We start from the raw sequence: 25,875 nt of genomic DNA, 5'->3' as shown, positions 1-25,875 counted from the left end.
CATGAAATTATGTAATAACTTTAAAATATTTATTAAAAACACCAAAAATATCACATATTTAATAATGCTCAAATTATTAATAATTTTATACTTTTATGAAATTCATAATGAAATTATGTACTAACAATATAAATTATAACTTTACGAATTATTCAATTTAAATATCATTCAAATAATAAAAATTTACAATTAAAAAATACTATTTAAAAATTTTAATAACTAAATATTGTAAATAAAAAATATTAAAAATAGCTAAATATTATATAAAAAATATTTAAAACTATGTAATAACTTTAAAATAAATAAAATTTAACTAATGAAATATTTTAAATATTTTACATTTTATTTAAATAACTGAATATTTTAAATAACGAAATATTTAACATAACTAAATTTTAAATAGTTAAAATAACGAAATTATGTAATAAAATTTAAAATTTTATTAAAAGTAGAAAATCCTTGTAATAGATTTCATGATATTTAAATTAATAATAATTTTACTTTTTACAAAATTAATAACAAAATTATGTAAAAATAGTATACTTATATCTTTAAGGATTATGAAATTCAATAAATAAGTAATATTGGAATAAATAAATAATGATATTATTTAAATAGATAAATAGTATTGTAAATAAATAATTTTAAATATTAAAAAATTAATAACTAAATCATATTTTAAATATTATTTAAAAACAAATAAAATAGATTAAATAAAGAAATTATGTAATAACCTTAAAAAATTATCAAAAAAATAATTATAGTAGATCTAATAATATTTTATTATTTGATAATAAGAATATGAAATATAAATAATTTAAAATTTTTTAGATATTATTTAAATAATGAAATAGATTAAATAATTTAGAGGTATTGAAGCTTTCATATAGCAAAAATAGGTAATAACTTTCAAAAAATGTTTTTAATACATATTAAAAAATATAATAATAATTGCAATTATTAATTTGCTAATAGTAAAAACATTATTTCACTTATATCAATTAATAATTCTAGAAAATAACTTTTAGAAAATTTATATTTATTAATTATAATTTTAAAATTTATTCTATATTTATATATACTAAAATTTATATTTATTTTATTTTTGTGATAAATATATTTTCAATAATTATGTATAAATCTATTTTTGTTTTGTTATTTAATAAAAAAAATTCAAAAATTATTGGAGATTAAATTATTTGGTTTAGCTAAAATTAGGAGTGTTGACATGTTGGTTTGGTTCAATTGTACGCTATTTTGCCAACCAAATTGACCTAGACAGGTTGGGGAGTTGGTCACCCAAAACCAACCAATTATTAGTAAAAACTAGCCAACTTGGGCTATATTGATTTAGGTCAATTTTCAGTTTGGTTGGTTGGTTCAAAATAGTTAAACTTTTGTATTATTAAAAATAAATTAAAAATTTTAAATTTATAATATAAAACATTTTAGAGTAAGGAATATGGGAATTTTCCTACTTATGTGCTTTTATTGTTTAGCTTTCGCTTAACAAAACCCGTGCATTAGGTCCCTACTAGGTGCAACTTGAGTGGGTTAGGTTAAGTTGAGGGTCAATCCAATCCTAAGTCTCAAACCTCAAGCTTAAGCTTGGTTCAATTCAAGGTTAAACCTTAGTTTACCAACCTAGGCTCAACTTAACCTTAACTAAACATCTCAGGCTTAGGGATGGCAATTTCTAGCCTACCTGGTGGGTATCTACCCCTACCCACCTCGACGGGGCACTTTTTCTTGTTTGAAGGATGGGTTTTGGGGCAAGTCGAGTTTTGGGATTCTACAACCCATACGTTACGGGTAGGGTATGGCATTAGGCTAAACACGACCCCCTCAACCTACATATTGTTGGAGAACATATAAACTTTTAGGTACTAGGTGGTGAATTTAATAATATTTTGAATTAGATGTAAAAGATAATTGATAATTTATGTGTTTTTTTACATCTTAATCAAATAATTGGAAATTTATTGTTTATTTATTTCTTTTACATAACAATAAATAATAGGAAATTAGTTTGGAGTTTTAAACCCAACCGATAAACGCCCGATATCATTGATACTTTGAGCCTTGCCCAATCCATTTACAGTCATTTTTTTTTTTAATTTTGGGATGAATTCTGTTTACAAATTAAATGTATAGATCAAATGATCAACCATCTCTAATTCTCCATATCAGTAGGATATATAATTGGTTGGCTCGATGGCTCGACTTAGTTACTCAATGTAATTGAACCGGGCAAGTATGAATCCAGGTTCATATTTACCTGTTCTGGATGAACGGATTTACCCGTTAGAACCGATAATGGTTTGGTATACCCACTTCTGACCCCTCCTGCTTCCCCTCCCAATTGTACGACTTGGACCGGGTCTGATCTTGTATCGGAGTTGGGGAGAGGCCTTGAGGAGTAATGAGTCATAACTCGGTATGCCCTACTCTGAAAGTGGTAGTTGAGTGACGGGTGATGACTCGACCTGTTGTTGTGTCCCGAAAGATTATTGGAAGAAGTACGGACAGGCTCATTGCAGTAACCTGAATCGCAGGCCAGCCCTTAAATTCAACTTTTGAAATTATATAACAGATTCCCATGCCAACTAAGCATCATGCTTTTCCCTATGACTCGCCGCGAATTGAGCTCCGGCTTCCCGAGTTACCCACTCTCGACTGGTGGGGGCATCTCGCTTTTTCACCGGTTCGAGGGTTGAAGATGCCAACCTTGAGCCTTCCCGTCAAAGGTAAGGCTTTTTCACCGGTACTGCTTTTGTGTCTTTGCAGAGCCTCTAGCAGTGACAGTTGCGATGGTTGTCCCGGTGCCGGCTCTTCCAGCTTCGTTTCCTGAAACTACTGCTTCTTCTGTTGAGATTCAAGAGTTGCGTGATGAAGAGATGCAAGGTTCGGACTCCTCTCCACCTGACACTTCTGGTGGTGCAGCATTGTCAGTCGAACCTTAGACCTCGGCAGGGGTTCAAGTCCTAGAGCCTGTCCCCGTATCGTCTTCATCCTCCGACCTTACTTCATCCGCTATTGATGGCGAGACGTCGAGTGCGGTTCAACCTGCAGCTGCTGCGACTTCTGAGACTCGAACTCCTGTGGTTACTTCCCAAATTCCAGAGCCGGTGTCTCTACGCGCTCTTGCACCGTTCGAGCCAACTAAACTTCGGAGCCCTCCCCCGACGGGCGTGGTGAGTCCGATGCTCGGAACTGTTGCCGAAGCTTTTAGAGAGACGGCAGTCAAGCTGTAGAATGGCTTTATGACTTTCGAAGCTAGTTGCAGGAAGAAACAGTCGAAGAGAATAGAGTTTAGAGTGCGAGAGACAACGAAAGAGAAAGAAGAGAGGGAGGGCGGGAGAGAGCAATGACCGTGGGCCCTAGTAGGGTTATTTTAGTGTTTGCAACTTAAGGATAAATTTTAAAATAGAAATTTAAATAAGTGTTATGATGACATGGAATCCAAGCTGGATTGTCGCCTCACATGAGAAGCATAGGGAAAAGCATGATGCTTAATTGACGTAGGAATCTGTCCTATAATTTCAAAAATTGAATTTAATGGATCCATCCGTACTTCTCCCAAGATTATTTGATCTACGTAACGTTATAAAGTAATATTGTGAACGCGTATTCACTTTTGAAACGCGTCCACGCGCTACGTGTGGACTTTCTCTTTTGCGTGGTAGATAGAGCGTGTAGACCACGCCCACGTTCTTACAAAAAAAACGAGAACAAGTTTATTTATTTTATTTTATTTTTTAAAGATAAAATGTTTTGTAACTTCCCGTGGGGGTGTAATCCAAACCAATGTTTCAAAAATCAATTCGGTGTCCGAACCGTTTTTATCTCTCGGTCGTGGTTCACTGGTTCAATCGTTCGGTTGAACAGGTAAGATGCGGGTCAGATGTTACAATGCATAAATTTATATATATATATATATATATATATACATATATATATATATATAAACATGTATTTTATTAATAGATAATATATAATTATGTTTTACATGTATTATGTATTATGTATTCTGTGTATTATTTTATATTTAATTTATGTTTTTTAATTTTGTTTTAAAATTTTTATTTATTAAAAATTTTCAAAATTGTAATTCAAGGCCAAAATAAGTTTTTTTTTTTTTTGAAAAAATAGAAGGGCAAGGCACCTATGGCTCCTTAGAACTCATAGATTTCAAACAATTACCTAAAATCAAAATAAAAAAAAAAATCACCTTAATTAGACATTAGAGTGCAAAGTTATGGCTTCCCAAAATTTGCATACACATTTAGTATGCAAACTCTGACTTAGTTACTAAGTCAAACGGATCAATGGTCCAACCGTCTGGAGCATACACTTTTTGACCATCCACCAGATTTTACTATAATCAAACCTGAAATCTTGATCAGGTGATGGTTCATGCAGTTCAACCAGCTGGAATCAACAACGGGTCGAAAACACTAATCCAAACATGAATCGAATTTCAGCATGTCTTGGTTCGGTTCCACTAAAGTGCAATTATGTTCTGGTTGTTCGAACCCTAATGTTTGGTTTGAGTTCCATTGAATTAAATATTCAATAAGTTTGAATTCGGCTCAAAAGTTCAAAAATTAATATATTTTTGTATATGTATGTATTAATGGAGTCAATTACTTAGGTTGCGTTTGGAAATGATGCAAATGGAGTGTAAATCCCGGTTCAGGGTAAATTTGAACTCTGGTTCACTTTTGACTATGTTTGGCAACATTACATTTATGCATTGAAAAATGACGGACCAATGCATATTTACATTGATAATAAGATGTAAAAGTACATCGATAAAAAAGAAGTAAATTTGCATTCAAGTGGGCTTTTGATAAAAAAAGCATATGCTTTATTGAAATTCATGTTTGCATCCATTACAGCTAAAAGTCTATTTGGTAAGAAGGTAAATTTGTTGGTGCAAAACTAACCAAATTTTACAATTTATATAAATCGTTTTACACTCTACATATTTGCATTCACACTCATTTGCATATCGTTTCCAAACACAGCCTTAGAGTTGAACTTTTTATTGATCAATTTGAGTTTGAATAATTCAGTGAACTTACCTTGAGATTCAAACTCAAATTGTTTAAATCAAGCCTAATTGTGATTCTCAGAATTTTCCACCTGTTCAATTCATTTACTTAACAAGAGAAGTACATGGGGTCTTTTGGGGTGCCAAACCAACTTGCCACGTGGAATATTTATTTGACCATTCAGCTTTCTTGGCTAAGGCTGTATTTGGATTGACAAAAAAAAAGGAGAAAACAGAAAGTTTCTGTTTCTCTCCTATTTATTTTTTATTTTTTATCTTTACATGTTTTTTTTTAATGAATGGGGCAGATCGCCCAAAAAAAATAATGATAAGAATAAGCCCGGGAGCTTAATTGAAAAAAAAAAAACATCACATATATCCAAAAAAACTTGTAACAAATCAATCGATATGATAAATTTCTAATCAATCAGATGGTATTTATCATAATTCACAAGTGGGTTTTGATTGGTCAAAGCTCTTTTGGTATCATATCTTTTTTCTAGCATCATATATAGATTTTTCCATAAAATAGAATCACTTAATTAGAAGCCGATGAGTACCTATTATTATATTCTTAAGTCTGAGCTCAGCTTGACTCAAGCTTGACAATGCGACGAGCTTCATATAAAAATTAAAAAAATTAAACACATAAGATATTATATATACATATAAATAATTTTTGTATTATACATATAAAAATTATAAATATTATATATAATATAAGCTTAACTAAGCTACGAGCTTCACGAGCCAGGTTTTATTGGGCTCGAATTTAACTTAGATTGAGCTAAATTGAACTTTTCATGATCTGAGCTCAAATAACTTATGAAAAACTTGATTCTTTGTCACCTCTATGTGGAACCAACTCTACACAAGTTATAAAATACATATCACCCACAACAACTCAATCTCTCACCTTACATTTATAACTGATATAGGGTGATATCATTGGTTTCACAGCCTCTAACATATTCATTGCATTCAGGTAATCTGGATTCTGAAAAGTCCACCCAATATCTATTTTAACAAATTTAAAATCTCAATTTGGGCCTAAAAGAAAGATAAGAAACCTTGTAGAAAATGATAAAAAGAAAAGCAAAAAATGATTTTTATAATCATATAAATTGACAAGAAGAGTGCTTTTTACCTTTTCAATATTCTATGTCCATCCATATTTATTCCCTCTCCTCCCACTTTAGGTTTCTCCCTCATAAAAAATTCCTGGTCCCCCCTTAATGCGTTGATGACTAAATGTTTTTGGGAAAATGACGATTTAGTTCATACAGTTGGGGTAGGTGCCAGACTGTTAACCTTTTGAATGTTTATAATTCTGTAATAGAAATTAGAAATTTGCATTGGACCTATCCGTACTTCTTCAAATAATTTTTTGCAACCATTTAATGATTAAATATACGAAAATCAAAATTGTGTCCAAATGGAAATAGGATTGGCTGAACTTAATAGCATCTTAGCAGACTGTTGTAACCAATGATAACGCCCCCACACCTATTATAAAATACACGTAACCCATAACCATTCAACTTATTAATGATACTATGCAAGTCGTCTGTAATGTTGGTATCTGCTCCCAACAAAAAGTGTCCAAATACACCTCTAATATGATTTGTACGTACATTTTACCATAAGACTAAGACCTATCATTTATCAAGGTTTTTAAAATCGATCTGGAGAACGAATCTGTCAGGGTTCGATTCTCAGGTTGAATGGTCCGACCGTTTGAATTAAACGATTGGCCAGTTTTGATAAAAAATAAAAAATAGTCAAAACAATTGAATAGTTAACAATAGGTATTGGATGGACACATTTTAAAAGTTAGATTATTGAATTGTCGTGTTTTAAAGTTTGGAGACCAAAATGACATTAAGCCCAAAATACAAAATAATAATCAAGAAATTTCCCTTTTATATAAATTTAATAAGATTTTAATCAAATCAAATATAAATCGAATACCCATATATGCATGCGATTGAATTCACATCTATATTTACAAATCCACTAGATATTCGCTCTAATTCGAAACCCTTGTATTCTTATCGAATTGGATTTGGATATACCTCATTGCTTCCTAGTTGTATTTTTTTTTGTAATAATTAATAACATTAAAATTTAGTCAAAATAAATTTAGCGGTTTTTATCCATTATGTTTTTCATTTTTTTTTTCTAATTATAGATGGGGTTCTTGGCCCCTCACCCACCCACACACACAAAAAAAGAAAAAGAAAAAAGAAAAAAACCGCTGGCTCAGTCGGTTTGCCTCCTTCAAAGGGGGGTCCAGAAGACCAACTTTCTCAGCCGGCTACTGGCGGTCAAGCCCTCTTCCACCCACCTCGGTTACATAACAAGAGATCGCCCGCCAAGATATAAAAATAAAGAGAAAAACTAAAAGGTCTAGCAATCGGGTCAATTGTGGTGAGTCTGACGTCTTGTGGTACAAATTACTTGCCACGTGGACGATTGATCCACGTGTTAATATAGCAGCCGTTGTCAGGTGTTTTTGTGGGTCCAATTGCACGTTTTTGTGGGCTCAAAAATAGAGGAAATGACGCCGGGTTGTCCTCTAACGTTGTTTGGTTTGAAGGAAAAGGTAGGGAAAGGAAGGAAAATGTATTATAACCTTATACTTCCTTTCCCTACCTTTTCCTTCGAACCAAACATAGCCTAAAAAATACGGTCTTGAATTTACACGGTAAATGGCAGAGAAGTTCTGGTTTAAAATCTCTGGTTTGTGGGCTAACTGGCTTAGAACGATTGCAGAGAGTAGTTAAGGAGACAAAGTTGAAAGAAAATCGTAAGGAAATGTCGACTTTGGTGTCTCTTCCTTCTTCGCCTCGCGAGGACGCCATCGCGCTTTACCGTGCTTTCAAGGGTAACACACTAACACCACCAACACCAGTGTTGCTTTTGAAGTCTCCATCCATCTTTCTCTTTGTTTGATCTTCTCTGAAATTCGTCTGATTCTCGACATGGGTTCATTGGGTCCTTGTTTATGTTTTTTTTTTCGATTTTTGTTAATTTTTAGTTTCTTTAGGTTCAGTTGGAGTTTCTGGTCTTATGGGTTTGCAGTCTTACACATATTCGATGAATTGTAAGAGAAGTAGTTCAGAAAAAAATTTAGAAGTGTCAAAATAGTAACGACAAATTAGAAAAGAATAAAATAACTGGAAGAATAACAACAATTTAACATGTTACTTGTAAAGCATATGACAGTCTGTGCCAGAAATTTTTTTTCCTGATATCTTCAGAGAAGAAAACGTGTTCTGTGATATTACTGTGAGTCTTAAAGGCTGCTCTTTCTGTGTTCTCTGAGAATTCAGTTATGTGTCTTTCATAAGTTTTCATTAGGCCTGCTTCATTGGCATGTTTGCCATCTGTTGAAACTGCATCCATGGTGATTTCAGGCAGCAGTTTTCATTGCTGTTTTTCTCTGTGCTTTATTTGCTAGAAAAAAAAAAGAATCTTTCATACAGCAATACCTACTTTTATGTTTCTGAAAGAAAACGTGTTCTGTGCTATTACTGGGAGCCTTTAAAGACTGCTCCTAACTGTGTTCTTTGAGAATTCAGTTATGGCCTTATGGGTCTTTCATGAATTCTCAGTAGGCCAGCTGCAGTGGCATGTTTGTCATCTGCTGAAACTGCAGCCATGGTGTTTTCAGGTATCAGTTTATGTCAACTGTTTCTCTCTGGTGCTCTGTGTGCTGGAAAGAAAAGAATCATTTATACAGTAATAGCTACTTTCTTTTCTGCAAATTCAATTATGGATCGTTCTTGAATCTTCATTAAGCCAACTTCAGTAGCACGTTTGTCATCTGTTGCAACTATAGCCACAGTGAATGAGGCATACGCGTTTCTCTGTGCTCTGTCTGCTTGAACGAACCTCTGTACATTATTGATATTTAAAGCATATGCTGTGGCTTGGATTTAAGACCTCAAAATTAAAGAGTTAACCAGTGCCCCGACCACTGATCCAAGATGACAATTATATCATTCAAATATGCCACTGTTCTTTTGCATTATCTTTCTAGAGTAGGGGAAAGAATGACTTATTTTCAAGTGAACAAGAGTTGGAAAAGAATGACACTTTTTTCCAAATGATAGAGGTGCTGAAACTTATCAGATGGATGTTCATCACATGTGGAACCCATGGACTTCTTTTTTTGGGTTGCCACCTCAGCTGTCGTGTTATGAAGCCTCTTTAGTTTAAACAGAGAAGATGGGATATTTTTGTCAATATTTTCAAGATTCTCTTATTTAGTCTCATGAGCTTTGGCCGGCGTTTTGAAATCCAGATCAGAATAGATTATTGAACTACTCGTTCAATCAACTGTCTGCCAAATGGTCTAGGTGACTGAACCTTTTCTCAGTTATTTTGTTTGGTATTGAACCTTTTCTCAGTTAAATCCCTTCTTTTCATTCTAGCACTTCTTTAATTTTATAGAGTAACATTTTGATTTCTAATGAAAATTTGTTCAAACTGAAACATTAAGCCACTGAACTATGAACTGCTATTCACACAAAGGCAGAAGTTATTTCGGTTTTGGGAACACAATTTCTGTTTTTCTTTTCCTCTTTTTTACCAATATATTTTCAGTTCTATTCACACAAAGTTGATGTTTTCCTTGAACTGTCAAAATTTAGTGGGTTTTAAGTACTTAAGTTTTTTAAATTTGAGAATAGGCTGCCATGCAATAGACTAAAGAAAATTTGCCAGAAGAAAATTCTTAGTTGAAGTTTGTTTGCTGGAGATTTCTAAAGGAGATTATTTGAAATTGCTGCAAAAAATTAGAAATGGCCCTTTTAGTAAAAGTAAAAGCTAATCCAATGCTCTTAATTGAATTACAGAGGAAAATAGGCAGTGAAAATACTCTTCTTTATGCTCTTTGTAAAGATTGGAGCACAGTACTCTGCCAAACTCAATAGAGCCTTCTTCCAACTATATGGTGATGTTTTAAAACCTGGCCTACAGAACTGTTTTCCCCTCCAAATGGACAGGTCGGTGGTTCATTGTTCAGCTCAATGGGTAAACCCATGACATCACAATAATAAAAAATTCCAAAAAAAAAAGCCAGTAACCCAGTGAACAGGTTGAATGGGTCATTGGTTCAACTGTCCAGATCAATGGGTCATTTACCAAGTCGGTGGATTTTTGTAATATGGTGGTTAGAGGTTGACCAGACCCAGAATTGTGACCAGATCACCAGTTCGACCATCCGGGGCCAATGACAGGTTGAAAACATTGCTATATGGGGCTATCTACCTACCATCTGCTCAATTCAGTTTTCTGAACATTTTAATTTGCACCTATATCTCAGATTTTTTCTTGTTGTCTTGTTCTTGAGACCAGATTGTTTGACTTCCTGTGATCTGTTGAACTGTCTATGGTATACACCAGTAATAATATAGACTCTTATTGCCTTAAGTGTAGCTTGATCTATATATAGATGTATTTTATTCCCAGGGATGTGGTGAATTCAGGTAGTCACCAATAACTATGGAAGTTTTAAATTTGAAATGCTGTGATTTTAGAAAATTCAATATTTGGACAATATGTTCTTGGGAATAGCTAAGGTTCTAGTGATCAACTTTGTCCTACTTACACATAAAATTATAAACCCTTACATACAAAGGTCATAATTTAAGTCTGGAAGATACAACTGCAACCAACACTGGTGCAGCTTTGGTATAGTTAGAAATAATTGAAACAACTTGAACAAGTTGAAATGCCTTGAAGGAGTGGCACTGGTTGTGAATTCATTGACTTTTGTCAATGCACTGAAAAAGCCTCAAATTCCTAGTGTTGCTGATTATACCTTGGTTCTTTGGTGATTAAAATCAAGCTTGTTATTATTTGAGAATTTAAACCCTTTTCTCATAGTTATTTCTGACTAACATTTATCTTCTTAAGAAATGTGGTGTAGCACCAAATTGTGACGAGGATGGGAAATTATTGTCTTATGCATTGTCCAAAATGACATGAGAAATGTATACCATATAGCATTGTTATCAAACAGTGTAAGACCTGAAACTTGTCTAAGTAGACTGATTTCAGCAGTACAAAACTATATTTAATCAAAAGAAATAAGTGAATTAAGAAGAAGAAAGCAAGAAAGAGTGAAGAGAGGAAGAGAAAGAAAGAAAAGAAAATAGATGTGAGAAGAGCAATCAGATTGTAGTGGTCATTACTCATTAGAGTCCCTACTATATTTTATACTTTAGCGTAATGAATGATAAATTTACAGTTATACCCTTAATAGGACAGCAGCAACTAAGAACTAAAATAAAAAGAACAGCGGGCCCAATAATGAACATACTAAAATCCCACTGAACAAATATAAAACAAGAACCAAAAGATAGACCTGATAAATAAGAAAAAATTTAGCTGGCCTGTAAAGAGTCTATTTACATCTATACATTGTTCTTCTATTAACAAGAAATAACTCTACTATATTGGGCTAGGGCCCATGTTCTAACATTCTATTTTTGAGAAGTGGTTGACCCTTAAGCTTGTACCGAAGAGCAATATGTTTACTTGTATACACAACATAGTTAATTATGGAATGTTTAAACAATCATGCTTGAAAACCAGCTTACAAAACTTTTGTAGTGCTAGAAGGTACATAATTGGAAGAAGAACATTGCAGAAACAGTAATCTCTGATCTGGGATAGTTATCATGACCTAGTTGAACCAACTTATCCAAGACAGGAATGATAAGTGCTTCTTGTTACAAGAAAATATCACCAACTTGAAAATATTATTCTTCTTCAGATAACTTTTCTTGTATTTTGTTAACTATATGCTAACAGACCCTTAAGCATGGCATAACTAATATTTAAATACTTCTCAAAAATATTTGAAATGAAAAAATTTGTAAATGTAATTAGAGATAAACAGAACAAATTGCTTATGGATTTTCCTTGACTTGTGTGACTGTGAACTGCATCTTCATTCCCTTGAGTCACACTTAGTGGAGGCCAAAATCTTGTCTGTTGGAGAGGTAACATATGCATTAACAATAATTCCAAGACTAAACCAATGGGAATGCTACAAAAATTATGTAGAATAGGTATTTGAGAATTAGAGTGTACTTTTTTTTTTTAATTTTTTAGTAAAAGCTTGGGTTACTGTTAACTATGATTATTGATTTTCTAAGTTTTTGCTAATGAGAAACGTCTATTCTTTTCATCCCAACATTTTTATTTTGATCATGGGTGGGATGCCAACCTCCTTAAAGTATGCCATATCCTTTTTCTTTTATCATCATCATTACCCAAGCCTTATCCCAACTATATGGGGTCGGCTAGGGGTGGCAATTTTTAACCCAACCCGTTGAACCCACCCAACTCGCCCATTTACTTGGTGGGTTGTGTGATCAACCCATCACCCAACCCACCCATTTAAATGGGTTGGGTTGTGGATAACCATTGGGTTAACCATTATAGACATAAGTGTTAATTCCTTAGCCTTTTTTTTTAATTTTCTTCATTTGAATTAAATAATTTATAATTAATGCATTAATTTTTTATTAATTATTGACTAAATTTAGTTTTGTCTTGAATCAATACACTTCACCCAACATAAATCCAAATCAATTTGACCCGAGTCCGGACCAGTTCAATGTGGTCTGACCCGATCCAACATATACTGGTCTAGGTCGACCCGGATCCGACATAGACCCCGGGCAGGATGATTTGGTGCTGCTTGCTCTGTCCGATTTGGGCTGTCCGGTCTAGCCAATATTCACACAGTCCGAGCCAACTTGGTACAAGCCGATCCGGGTCGACCTGAATCTAAAATGGTTTTAGATGGGATGGTTCGGCCTCCGCGTGCTTTGCACGATCTGGACCGTCCGTCCAACCAATATCCACACAGCTCGACCCAAATCCGGGTCGACCCGATTTACTTACGTTGACCCAGTTTGGGTCAGCAGGTCTGTTCCCAAACCCGTGCACAAACCTGATATGGTCAGGTCCAAGTCAATCCACCATTGATTGGACTAGTCCGATCGAACTGATCTAGATCTAAACGGTTCAACCACCCTTGAACCTAAGTGGTTTAAGTTGGTCTAACAGGTTTGAACCTAAGTGGTTCGGCCAAACCCGAAATCCGAACATAATCAAATGGCTTCGCCGCTTGTGTAAAAATTACATGCATGTAATATGATTTGAACCTTCACCACTTGTTTAAATAATAACTACAATTACCACCAAGCTATGACCAACTTATTTGTTAAGAGAGAGTTAATTTGTTTTTTAAGTCCATAAATATAAGATTAATGGGTTTGGGCGGGTTGGATTGGGTTAAAGCGGGTTTGGGTTGAACCCAACCCATTTAATTTTATATAATTGGGTCATTAGTGGGTTGGCGGTTTAGATGGGTTGGGTTGAAGCTCAACCCAAACCAAACCCAACCCAACCTGCCCAATTGCCACCCCTAGGGTCGGCTATGTAAGTCATGCTTTGCCATTTCGTTCTATTCAATGTTATCCATTGCAGTGTTTTAAAAGGCGTGGGAGGCGTACGCTTGGAGGTGTGCCTCCAGGTGAGACGCCCCCAAAACACACCTCCAGCTCCAGGCGAGGTCCCCCAAAATGCCCTGAGGCGTATTTCTGATCCTATCCTTTTGAGTTTTTTCACTCATCCATTTCAGCATATATATTTCTGCTACTCATTTTTTGGACATGTTGTTTCTTGATTGCCCAACAACATAGCTGGCTTTACAACTAATTTATAGAATTTTCCTTTTAATCTAAGTGATATTGGCCCATCACATAAAACTCCAGATGCACCTCTTCATTTTACCCATTTTACACTAATTCTATGGGTGACATCCAAGGTTTAAAGTATCGACACGATATGCCTTGTATTAGGCATATCATGTCATAACAGCAAGCTACCGATACTTGAAATATTAGGGGTTTTGGATTTTGGGTATTTTCAGGGGGTAGGCAGGCCTATAAGACCGACCCTCTGACCAATTTTTAAGGAAAAGAATAAAAAAAATATGATGTTTTGTAGTATTGGAACACCCGATATGCTTGTCTTTGCATATTGGTTGTATCAATACTTCAAACCTTGGTGACATCCTCCTTAAATCTCCTTTGTTATGTACTCTGATTTCCTAAGTGTACTCTGATTTCCCTCCTATTGTTATCAAGCTTACATATCATATATTCTTTTTAGTCCTACTTATTTTATAACCTCTTGTTTCAAGGCATGTCCATAAGTTCAATTTTACCCATTGAATCCTTGTTTTTATATGATCATTAAATTCTGATAAATTTGAACTATTATGCTGATAGGTGACAGAATCTGTCTATCATGTATTATTTTATGTACTTCCTAGTCCTTCCCACTTCTTAATATGAAAATTTTATTGTCTTCCATCCTTATGGTAAAGGGATTTTACAGAGTCATCATCTGCGCTATAAAAAATATTATGAGAATTTATATGTATAAAATATTATATTAAGTACAATATATAAATTTTATATGTATCATATTATTATATATTTATGTGTTATAATGTATAACATATAATTTTCATATAATGTAATATGATATTGTCCAAATAACTTCTTAATTTGGTGCTGAGTTTATTTAGAGGGGACCTCACCTATGAGAATTTAAAAGGAAATTTCAGAATTCAGAGGTTCGGATGTTTAACAGAACAATCACCTGACCCCTGGAAAGAAAAATTAATAGGGTTCAGAAATCAGTTTAATGCCACCAAACACAAATGAGATGAGCCTTCAATGTAGTAATTTTGGGATCCAAGTAATCGAATATTGTTTATTGAATATGAGATTATTTTATAGATTTCTCCAAGATTCGATGTTCCTTTCTAAAGGATCTTAATGATCTACACTTTGGTGATGTTTATTCAGGACTAGGTTGTGACACTGCAACAGTTGTCAACATCCTCGCCCATCGTGATGCTGCACAGCGTGGCCTTATACAACAAGAGTATAGATCCATGTATGCTAGTGACATTATGGATCGTCTGGCTTCAGAGCTTAGTGGCAATCTTGAGGTATCAATAGAACAATGTTCAGTCCTTGATACTCTTGTAGGAAAGGATGGTTCTCGTGTTCATCTCCCATTGATTGAAATTGAACCTTTTAATGTTTATGGCTCTTTACATATAATTTCATTAACATGAAATCTACGATTACCTTTCTTTTTCTCTTTAATTCTTTTATTGTATAAATAACTAGTTGTCAATTATTCTTTTATGGGTTTGTTTTGATCCAGTTTATCCATTTTTTGTCTCAGAGAGCAATTTTGCTTTGGATTCATGATCCAGCCTCACGTGATGCAACCATAATAAGGAAGGCACTAACTGGGGACATCATTGATTTGCATACTGCTACTGAAGTAATATGTTCTCGAACCCCATCCCAAATACAAGTATTTAAACAACTATACTATGCAAAGTTTGGCATTTACCTTGAACATGATATCGACTATCAAGCCTCTGGAGATCACAAAAAGGTCCTTGCTCTCTCTCTCTCTCATATGGATGTGTGCATGTATATTACTGAGCTAATTTTACTACTTATTGAGATAAACTTGCTGTAAGTGAATCCCAAAATCAAATTTCCTGCTTTATCGAGGAGCTTGATCCTCAATCCATCTCCTTTAGCTGATCTGAATAAATACAACCTTAGCTAGGGTCAACAGGTATTTATTGGGAGTTGATTGTTTATAACTTAATAAATTAAGTGAAAATTAATAGAAAGAGCATGTTGTTAACTATCTTTATTTTTCTTTGATGACTTGGAATTCAATAGCCATAATTTTACAATAGGGCTTTGGTGAACTAAGTGAGCCTGAGCCTGCTAACCTTAAAAACCTGAGTTTGTGCCCATGGGGTGATTTTGATCCCTATTTTATGAGGACATGAAGATTGATAAATGAAATGGATAATTTTAATATGCTGATCATCAGAACTTGGTAGAAGTTCTCTTTCCAAAATGGCTGCTTTCTTATCACTGGTTGATTGAGGGTGAATATGACAATTGTCTGGAGTGATTTATGATTGATAATGGAAAGGGTCAAGTTGCACATGGATGAACACAAGACAGGGCTGGGCTCATCATGAGCCTATTGCAACCCAAGGGTAATGGGCTCAATCACATCTGGAAAAACCATGGTTCATTAACAACCTTATTGTTTTCCATCAAGGTTCAAAGTATGGATACATATCGGCCCGTATCGGCTGATACGTATCGTGCCGATGGCTTACCGATATGCCCCTCCGGGGGTTGTACTGGGTCAGGCACTGGTTCAGAGGGTAGCCGGGCCTTAAACTGATCCCTTTGAACTGGTTTCGAAAAAAAATAAAACTTAAAAAAAAGTACAGATACAGGCCGATACTTTGAACCTTGTTTCCATAAAATTATAGAATGGGAATATTCCCGATTAGTACCCTGTACTTTGGGCCTGTGCCACTTTTGTCCCCGAACTTTAAAATGCGACAATTCGGTACCCGAACTTTCAAAACATGACAATCTAGTACCTGCTGTTAACTAGCTGTTAACCAGCCGTTAAGTAGCATTTGAAACAGACACAAATGCCCTTCGAGTGTCATTTAATTTTCTTTATCAACCATCCAAACATTGACAAAAGTTAACAGTCTCAAATCCTTGCCTCTTCTATTCAAGAAAGTTAGGGACTCCAGAATGCCCACTCAAATGTGACCCCAACTTTCTTGAATGGAAAAGGCAAAGATTTGGGACTGTTAATTTTTTGTCAACATTTAGATGGTTGATAAATAAAATTAAATAACACTTGAAGAGCATTTGTCTTTTTCAAATGCCACTTAACGGCTGGTTAACAGCTAGTTAACGGCAGGTACTGGATTGTCATGTTTTAAAAGTTTGGGTACTAAATTGTTGCATTTTAAAGTTCGGGGACCAAAGCGGCACTAGACCCAAAGTACAGGGTACTAATTGGGAATTTTCCCTTATAGAATATCTTTCAATGGTTGGTCTGTTTGACTATATATCACAAAATGGCATTTTGGAAGATTCTTTTTTAGATCAAAGCATAACTTTTCAAGAAGGCAAAAAATATAAAAACAAGAGCAAAAGAAGATGACTTCAAAAAATAAGTTTAGAACTTAAATGCAACTAATCCACCTTCATATAACAATATACAATGCAGAATGCCACTCAGAACACCAAAAGGCTTACACTTGAACAAATCAAAACACAAGGATCTATTGATCTACACAATACACCAAAACCAAACAGTAATGCCCTATAGAGATTAACAAACACAGTGCCTTCCATAGAGAGAGTAATTGGTGTTGCCAGCGAGGGAAGAATCTATCTCCATGCACAAGGCCAAGAATTGCAAAAAAACTGAAACTTCAAAATGAATTAATTGATTTACTAACTTCAAACTGAAAGAGTAGATAGCTTTTTTTAAAACAGAAAATATGCATGCTTTTTTTAATATCCTCCTGTTTTCATCTAATGATTTGGTTTTGAAACATAGAGCCTTACTGTGGGCTGTATTAATTAGTCTTAAATGGTGGGATTAGCCCCAAAAAGAATGCCTAGGGTCCCAAAAGAGATGGTAGGGCCTCCCTAGTTGAATCATTGGGATTATAGGCTTGGCCTGCATCACCAAGTTTCAGCTAGAAAAGCCCTTGTCAAGTTTCCAAACTAAGACCTTTTCTCCGGGCACTTTTTAAACACTAGAGCTTAACCTTTAGACAACTAATGTCATTGTGGGAACATTTACCTTATGGTGTGGTATGGACACTGGAGCCACATTACCTCTTCATGTGGCCAAAATGGAGTAGGTCATGTACAAAGAAGCCTAAAATATCTATTAGGAACCTGCAATAAGGTCAAATTCGTCAGTTTTGTCATTTTCCTTTCTGGCATTAAACTATCTTATGATAAGTAGTGAAAAGAATCAGTGTTTGAGAGTTACAGTGTAAAATGCACATGCTATTTTCTCAGAAATTTAAACAAAGATGTACTTAATGTTTTATGCAGTTGCTGCTTGCATATTTAAGTAAACCACGTTATGAAGGACCTGAGGTTGATCGAGCGATGGTAGAGAAAGATGCTAAAGCTCTTTATAAAGCTGGGGAGAAGAAATTGGGCACTGATGAAAAAACTTTTATCCAAATTTTCAGTGAAAGAAGCTGTGCACATTTGGCTGCTGTTAGTTCTGTTTATAAAGATCATTATGGAAACTCACTGAAGAAGGTAAATATCCTGAATGAATCTCCATTCGGCATAATACTAATATACTGGTAATTATTAAACATCTTTAATCCATTTCAGGCAATTAAGAGTGAAACATCTGGAGATTTCGAGTTCGGTCTTTTGACAATCCTAAAATGTGCAGAGAATCCTGCGAAGTTTTTTGCAAAGGTATCTTCTACAATTTCAATCATTCCATCTTTTTTTTTTCAGGATGGTTTTGTTTGTTAGTGGTGGTACAAGCTTCACCAAAGAAAATATGCTTTTCTTATTTTATGAAGCAATATAGTAGTGTTTTAATTCAGTTAAAATTTTACAGGAGTTACACAAGGCTATGAAAGGCTTGGGAACTGATGACAAGACACTTGTTAGAATTGTTGTTACAAGGACTGAGATGGATATGCAGTACATAAAGGCTGAGTACCAGAAGAAACACAAAAAATCCTTGGCTGATGCAATTCACTCGGAGACATCAGGCCATTATAGAACCTTCCTTCTTACGCTTCTGGGTCAACACTAGCCAGGCAAAGATGGGTTTTCATGTAAAAATCTCATGTCATGGTTTTAGAAGTTTCTTTCAGGTTTTAGTCATTGTCTGTTAAAAATGTGAAATAAATTCACCATACTGGTGTAAAACTCTGCATAAGTTTATGGTTAATGTTTGTTCAATTCCTTGGTGTATTATTTCTCTAATAAGCTTGCTATAAAGTTTTGATTAATGCCTTCAGAGGCTTAGAAAGTGCCCTGAATGCTCATCTCAGAACAGCATTGCAATCTGCAAAATTGAAATTGTGAAGGGTATTGTAGCTGTAGAGGTTTTTATTTATAACAGGATCAGCTAGTCCTTAACTTAAAACATAATCACCTTAATCTTGATAGTCAATACTGCCATATGCTATTATATCTTGCTGCAGGAAATGGAACTTGTTACAGCCTTACAGGAAACATCCCAACTCCCAGGTGAGTCAAACACCAATAAACACTGTACAAGCCTACCAATTAAGAACTGAACTTGTTTTCTTTCTCTCTTCTAGTGGGTGTGGATGGGTTGCCATATTGGGCACTCACTTGGGTAGCCAGACTAGCCAGTTAGCCATGTTATTGTTGACAGGGCAAGGTACCCTTAACATTTATTGCCTTGGCTGCACCTGGGTAATGGATAACTGGCTTATGGCTTGTATATTGGCTTGTGAATCACATCTCCCTGGATTAGATTCAACATCTATTCATGTCAGTAGGAAGCAGGAACATCCATTTTCCAAGTATTGGGGGCCAACTTCATCACAAATCTGTCCATTGATCCATCACTATGCATATAAATCAAAACATGCCAAGCAGTCGTACTTGGCTGGTAGTTATGTCGAATTTGGAAACTCTTGGTATCATCAAATGCATAGCTCATCCTGGAAAGTCCAGACCCAGCAAAACAAGAGCCATCCTTAGGCTTGCAGGCTCTATTAACGTTTTGGCCTCTTTCTTTTTCTTTGGAGAGAGGGGGGTAAAAGATAGGGCACAGTTACTAAGTACAATAGTACACATGATGGAGCACACTCAATGTAGTGTTTGGTACTAATGTCATAAATGGGGTACCATGGAATGGAGCAAGACCCTACCTCTGGTACTAATGGCCATAATTTTTTATGGTACCATCATAGTGTAATCCGTGATCCTTTCAAGTTTCAGCTGGTAAGAGTGAATGAGAGGTGAATGCATGGGGGCCTCTCACTGGTCTCCCTGTCAACCATGGGATCAGAATCAGGGGGTGGAGGTGCATGATAATACAGGGTTGTCATGTTCTCTTCATCATTTACATGGGTAATATGGTTTCATGTGATGGACCAGGATTCTGGTTGATTCTCACTGCAGGGTGGTCCAATATGTTACTTCCTCCAGCGTGCAGGAAACAAACAGTTTCTTGATATATCTCTGGCCTTGCAGCCGGACCATTGAATATGATAACAGGCAAATTGATGGGTGATTTGCTGGTACCAAGTTGAGAAGATGGTGTCTGAACTCTGGGATTTATCATTTATCAACGTCACGCTTCTTTGGCTTTTGGGTGTTCACCGTGATTCTTTGTTTCATGAACCAAAGAAGATCAACTGTCGTGTCGGTCAAGAGACTGCCCGATGTAATGGCCGATGCTGATGCATATTTAGTTTTAGACGAACAGAACCAAGCCATGAAGCCACCAACCATGGAAATGCGATCTTTCTTAAGAGTGCGTCCAAAAGCAGTTCTATGAAATGACTTCACCATTTGATTAATGAATTGGTTTTTTGGCCTCTTTGATATGAACAGTTGCTGCTGGCCTACTGCCATGGTTCATGGCCACCCTGAGGAGTCTAATCTCATGGGCTTATATCACAAAATGATAAGACTGAACATGCCATAACCATGATGTGTTATCACTTATCACATGAACAACTATGTTTACACCAGGATTTAGGCTGTCAATTATCTGGTTCACATTCAGTTTCTGATTTTTTGAAAAAAAAAGATCTTATTTGAGAAGAGTAGATCTTGTTTGATCCATCCATGCATTTTGGCTTTTATTTAGGCATCAATATTCAAGCAGTTGGCTTTTTATTTATTTATTTTTTGTTGTTATGACCAAGGATGCAGGCTTCTTTGGATCCGGTGTAAAACGTCATCACTGATGATGTTTTACACTGAACCGTATATATAAGTGACCATTATATTTTGAAAACCATGATAAAAAAGTGCAAAGTTTTACATCGATAAAATCGATATAGTTTTTTCATCGATTATCGTTGTAAAACCTTATACTTGATGATGTTTTATATCGATTCACAATGTAAAACTCCATCCAAACGCCAACAAATCTAAACTGGAGTGAAGTTTTACGTCGATCATAATTACACGCTCCTCCCAAATGTCTATAAAACTGAACCGGTGTAAATTTTGCATTGGTTCTTGATTTACATTACTTCCAAATGCAGCTTCAGTGTCAATTTTGAACAAGAAAGAATGAAAAAGCTACTTGGGGAGGTGGTCTTCTTTAATAGGTTTTTCCAAACACTGTGTTTGGATCTTATAAATAATTAAAATAAAAATCAGAACTGAAGGAAAAGAGAGAGAGAGAGAAGGAATAAACACACTAATTGAAGAAAAGGGATTCTTGAAAGCATTATTTATGCTCAAATAGCTTGACCAAAAAGCTTGCAAGCACTTGAATTTCACCATGCACTCAGATCTAACCTAAATAAAAAGTGGAAAACCAATAAGCTGAGTGATGTCGTTGTAGATGTCTAGCTATGAGTTTGTAGTATGATTATTTGTTTATAGATTTCAAAGAATACTTTAGACTAAGAACCATTTGAATAGTTTGGATTTCTTCCCAGGTTTATCTCTTATCTTCTTGTATACTTTTTTTTCTTACTTGTATTTTATAAGGCTGTGTATCGTATGGGTTTCCCTACCTTTCCCTATCTTTTCCTTGAAACCAAATATAACCTATGGCAAAGAAATACAATTTGTTCAAAAAATAAATGCAACTAAAATTTTGTATACTTGAATGGATGAATGAAAAAACTAGAAATGACAAGGTCATAATAATGAAGTTATTTGAAGAAACTTAGAAATAGTTCTAATAGATGATAAAATGAGAGGAAATCGACTAAATGGTTTTAATATATGCATAAAAGGCCACCGACAATACCCATAAGAAGAAGCGATCTGTCGCAAATTAAAGGGACTAGAGGGACTAGGGGTAGATCAAAAAGGACATGGATCTAAATAGTAATAAATGATTTCAGTGATCAAAATTTAAGAAAGCATATGGCATTAATCAGAAAGGAATGGCAAAACAGGGTTCATGTAGCTGACCCCATATGGTTGGGCAAGGCTTGGATGATGACAAAGGAAATAAATATTTTTTCTCTTGTTTCCAACATCTTTCTTTCATGTCTATCAAGAAAGAAAAATTATTTATTATATTGAGAAAATTTTCTATTATTTTCTTTCTTTGACCCAAAGGCAATTTCCATTCAACTAATTAAATGGTTAAGTTACATCGTTGTTCATGGTAGAAATAAAGAAATCTAGAATAATTGATCATGTCCAAGTGGAAGAAGAAGATAAAGCAAAACAAGAAAATTTATGAGTAGCCTTGTTCCCTGTCCTCGGGGTAGAAGTAATTGAGACATCCGGAAATGCTCTTGCAGCTGGTCATACTTAGGCAACACACATGGTGCTTATTTATTAGGGTAAATTGCTGAAACCTTCCCTGATGTTTTAGGTTATTGTTAAAACCTCCCCTGAAGTTTAGTATTTGTAATTATCTCTTAATTTTTTAACAAAATTGCAAGTAGACCCTTTTTGCTAGAATCCTCTAAAAATAAGCATGGAAATGTTCAAAATACCCATAGAGATATTTTGACCAAAATGTTTATTTTTTAAGTTTTCTCTATATAGGAACAGCTACTACAAATCCTTTCAATCTCTTTTCTGAAATTGATTTATTTTTATAAATTTGTCCTTTATACCAATCACTCAAAGGTAAAGCTGTAACTGTAAATTCTTTTTTTTGTTTTAATAAAGTTTGTATTTTTTTGTGCAAATTTCTTAAACTACCCTTACTATTTAGCTAATTGACTAACTTTATATCTTTATTATTTAACTATTGTCTTAAATAGTAATGGAAGTGATAAAATGTCCCTTTTGCCCTTAAATTAAGAGAAAAGCTGCGAGAGAGACAAACTTTGGAAAGAGTGTCTAGGCTTGGTTTCTTCGCTGCTATAGACGAACTCTGGTAGTCCCTCCTCTCCCATTCTTTCTCATTCTCTCACTCTATTTATCTCTTTATCATCCTCTCAGCCACTCATTTCTTTCTCCATCCCCTGTTATCGCCACTACAACTTTCAGCAAAGGTGGTTTTCCAACTTTTGCCTCTACTTTCTACTGTTGTGCTGCCATTGCTGTTAGTGTTGATGGTATTGCTGCTGATTATGATTCTCATTTCCTTGCCGATTTGGAAGCGTCTTGACTCAAGTTTGATGATCCTCCAAATCAGGTTGCCGAGAAGCGACCACAAGCTCTGGTGTTATGTGATGATGATGAATAGTTCTTGGATGGTTGAGAGGAGATGGTTGCATAGGTGAATCAACTAGTCCTTATGGCCCCACTAGGGATGCCAATGAGTCAGGTTTGGCATGGATTTTCCTCATCCCTAACCAACCATACAATGCCTCAACCCGAACCCGACATGACCCACCCGCCTTAAGCATATATAATTTCACCTGACCCAACCCTATAGGGTCTAACTCAATACCAACCCGACCTAACCCGTAGTATTTCAATTGTATTTTTTTAACATGTTTTAAAGACCTAAATCTATTAATTTAAATTAGGAAATCGTTTTATAGAATTTAAGATGTTACTTTTCCCATTAAAAAAAGAAAAAAAATCAAAACCAATATATAAATAAATATTAAACTTTAAAACTATAGAATTAGAAATCAAAAAATTACAAGAATACTTTACATATATACATGTTATTATGACCCGGCAGGGTAGGTCAGCCAAAACCCAAACCTAACTTGGATTGAATAATCACCACCCTAACCCGACCCTAAAACCAAATATATTGATCATAACCCGATCCTAGGTCGGATTGAGCCAAATTTACCATTTAGCCCAATTCATTGACATCACTAGCCCCAACAACTTTTGTTGTCAGTGATTCCCGCCAAAAGGTTTAAATGGTAGATCCGGCCGACATCTATGACAACATGAAAATCCAACGGTTTATATTCAGTCAACAAAGCCTATCATGATCCGTCTCTTTGACTACACTCAAAAACTTTGTGTTTTTCAACTTTGACCAAAGTGTCACATCCGTTGAGGCACAATACCCTCAAATTTCAATAAATTTACTAAAAAAAGGCACTGTCTCTCGCCCTAATTGTGTCTATCAATCCACCGTCTTGTGCGCCAGCAATTCCTCCAATTTCATTTCTTCCTCTCCAGACCCCTTTTTTTAATTATATGTTTAGCATGAGAAAAAGGTGATGTTGGGTTGGAAGTACCGTTTTTTAAGAGAATGGTGTTTCTTTTTTGTTTGAAAACGTTGTTATTAGATGGAATATTTTCAGGAGCAACAACAACATTTTCTGTTTAGCACCAGTGCTCCGTATTTATTTTTAGCATTTGTATTCATTATAGAAAGTCCACATCACTGTCATATAATGTCCTTGTTGGCAGCAACAAGTTGCATTATGAGAAAATGTCAAATTCGGCGTTACTCAAAACCATTCGGCATTATTCAAAACCATGCTTTTTTGATTTCCGAGACATGGCTTGGAGCATCATTTTTTATGGAAAAACGGTTCCAAACATATTGGCATTTCCTAAAGCACCGTTTTTTTCTGACATGGCGCTGATGTGTCACCATTTTCTGGAGCAATGACATCGATTTCAAACAGATGCTATCACGCTAATTCTCTCTCTTCATCTACGTTACCCCCAATTGCCCATCCAAATACCATTTATGCCGCTGCAACTCGTAAGGGTAGAGTTAGTCAATTAGCTAAATAGTAAGGGTAGTTTAAGAAATTTGTCTTTTTTTTATTTAACCAGCCTCAGTAGTAATTGTATGGGTACTTAAGACATTTTCATCCTTCTTTTTAGAAGATTCTAGTAGAAAGGGTTTACTTATAATTCTGTCAGAAAGTTCAGGGAGAGATGATTGCAATTACCAAACTTTAGGAGAGGTTTTAGCAACTTTCCAGAACTCCAGGGGAGGTTTCAGCAATTTACCTATTTATTATATTTTGGCTATGCAATATTGGTGTATATGATATCTATTTATAATTGGGCCAATTATTCCAATTTAATCTGATTAGAATCTGATCGGCCTAGTTATATTACCATTTATAAATATTAATATAAACATATTCCATTAATTAATATGAATTTATAAATTATAAATTGGTTTTTCAATTACGTTTTCATTAAAAGATTGCTCAAGTCTTATTTTTTAGTTCAAATTCATGGATTTCCTTTTCTGAAGTTATGTCAGCTTCACAACATGGCCCTAGCATTTGTTGGTAAATTGGGCAACAAGTCACCATGGCCCCTGGCTCCCAGCAATGGTTCTATTCTCTAAATTAATGTATATTGTAAGTTGCAGTTGGTAACATTCTTTTAAGCAGGTTTTTCCTGAGTTAATTTTCATCCATGGTGGGAGGTTGGGAGCTGTTCAGTGATGGCTTCCAAACATGGCTGGTTTCAAACAACTGATTGTTTTGTGGATCCTCTGGCTCAGAACCCATGATTCTTTTTTCGTTGAGAGATAATATGTATGTGTATGTTTAGGCTCAGTTTGGAAAGAGTATAAATGCAAATATGTACAGTATAAATACATACAAAATAAAAGGCTTTGCACTATACATATTTGCATTTGTACTCCTTCCAAACTGAGCAATGATAGAGACAAGCAAGCACGGGCTGTAGCCATGGCTGTAGGCCACTGAAAACGTGAAAACAAAGAAATTGAAGCTTAATATGGACTGTGAAGCACACCACATGGGCTATATCAGTGGCTGCCAGAAT

General features: G+C 35.0%; 1 protein-coding gene across 3 annotated transcripts; it reads left to right on the top strand.

The window, feature by feature from the left end:
- The first annotated feature begins 7,783 nt into the window (after positions 1-7,783).
- Positions 7,784-18,969, top strand: ANN5 (annexin 5). Of its 3 annotated transcripts, none has more exons than XM_010272853.3 (6): positions 7,784-7,943; positions 14,962-15,107; positions 15,350-15,568; positions 18,088-18,303; positions 18,382-18,471; positions 18,620-18,969. In XM_010272853.3, the coding sequence occupies exons 1-6, from the start codon at positions 7,874-7,876 to the stop codon at positions 18,818-18,820; spliced, it is 942 nt and encodes a 313-aa protein (XP_010271155.1). In that variant the 5' UTR covers positions 7,784-7,873; the 3' UTR covers positions 18,821-18,969. The 3 variants fall into 3 exon arrangements, with proteins under 3 accessions (XP_010271155.1, XP_088759765.1, XP_088759766.1); XM_088903639.1 differs by lacking the exon at positions 7,784-7,943 and adding an exon at positions 8,555-8,732; XM_088903640.1 differs by lacking the exon at positions 7,784-7,943 and adding an exon at positions 8,814-9,420.
- The last annotated feature ends 6,906 nt before the right edge of the window (positions 18,970-25,875 follow it).

This window comes from Nelumbo nucifera, chromosome 4 (assembly GCF_055504915.1).
Source record: "Nelumbo nucifera cultivar China Antique chromosome 4, China Antique-T2T, whole genome shotgun sequence".
Lineage (NCBI taxonomy): Eukaryota > Viridiplantae > Streptophyta > Magnoliopsida > Proteales > Nelumbonaceae > Nelumbo > Nelumbo nucifera.
This window is presented reverse-complemented; position numbering and strand designations above follow the sequence as displayed.

Bases quoted from the DNA above. Each gene is read 5' to 3' on its own strand.
- ANN5 (XM_010272853.3), top strand. From the start codon at position 7,874: ATGTCGACTTTGGTGTCTCTTCCTTCTTCGCCTCGCGAGGACGCCATC. The intron at 7,944-14,961 runs GTAACACACTAA...ATGTTTATTCAG, and splicing joins GCTTTACCGTGCTTTCAAGG to GACTAGGTTGTGACACTGCA. The intron at 18,304-18,381 runs GTAAATATCCTG...AATCCATTTCAG, and splicing joins ATGGAAACTCACTGAAGAAG to GCAATTAAGAGTGAAACATC.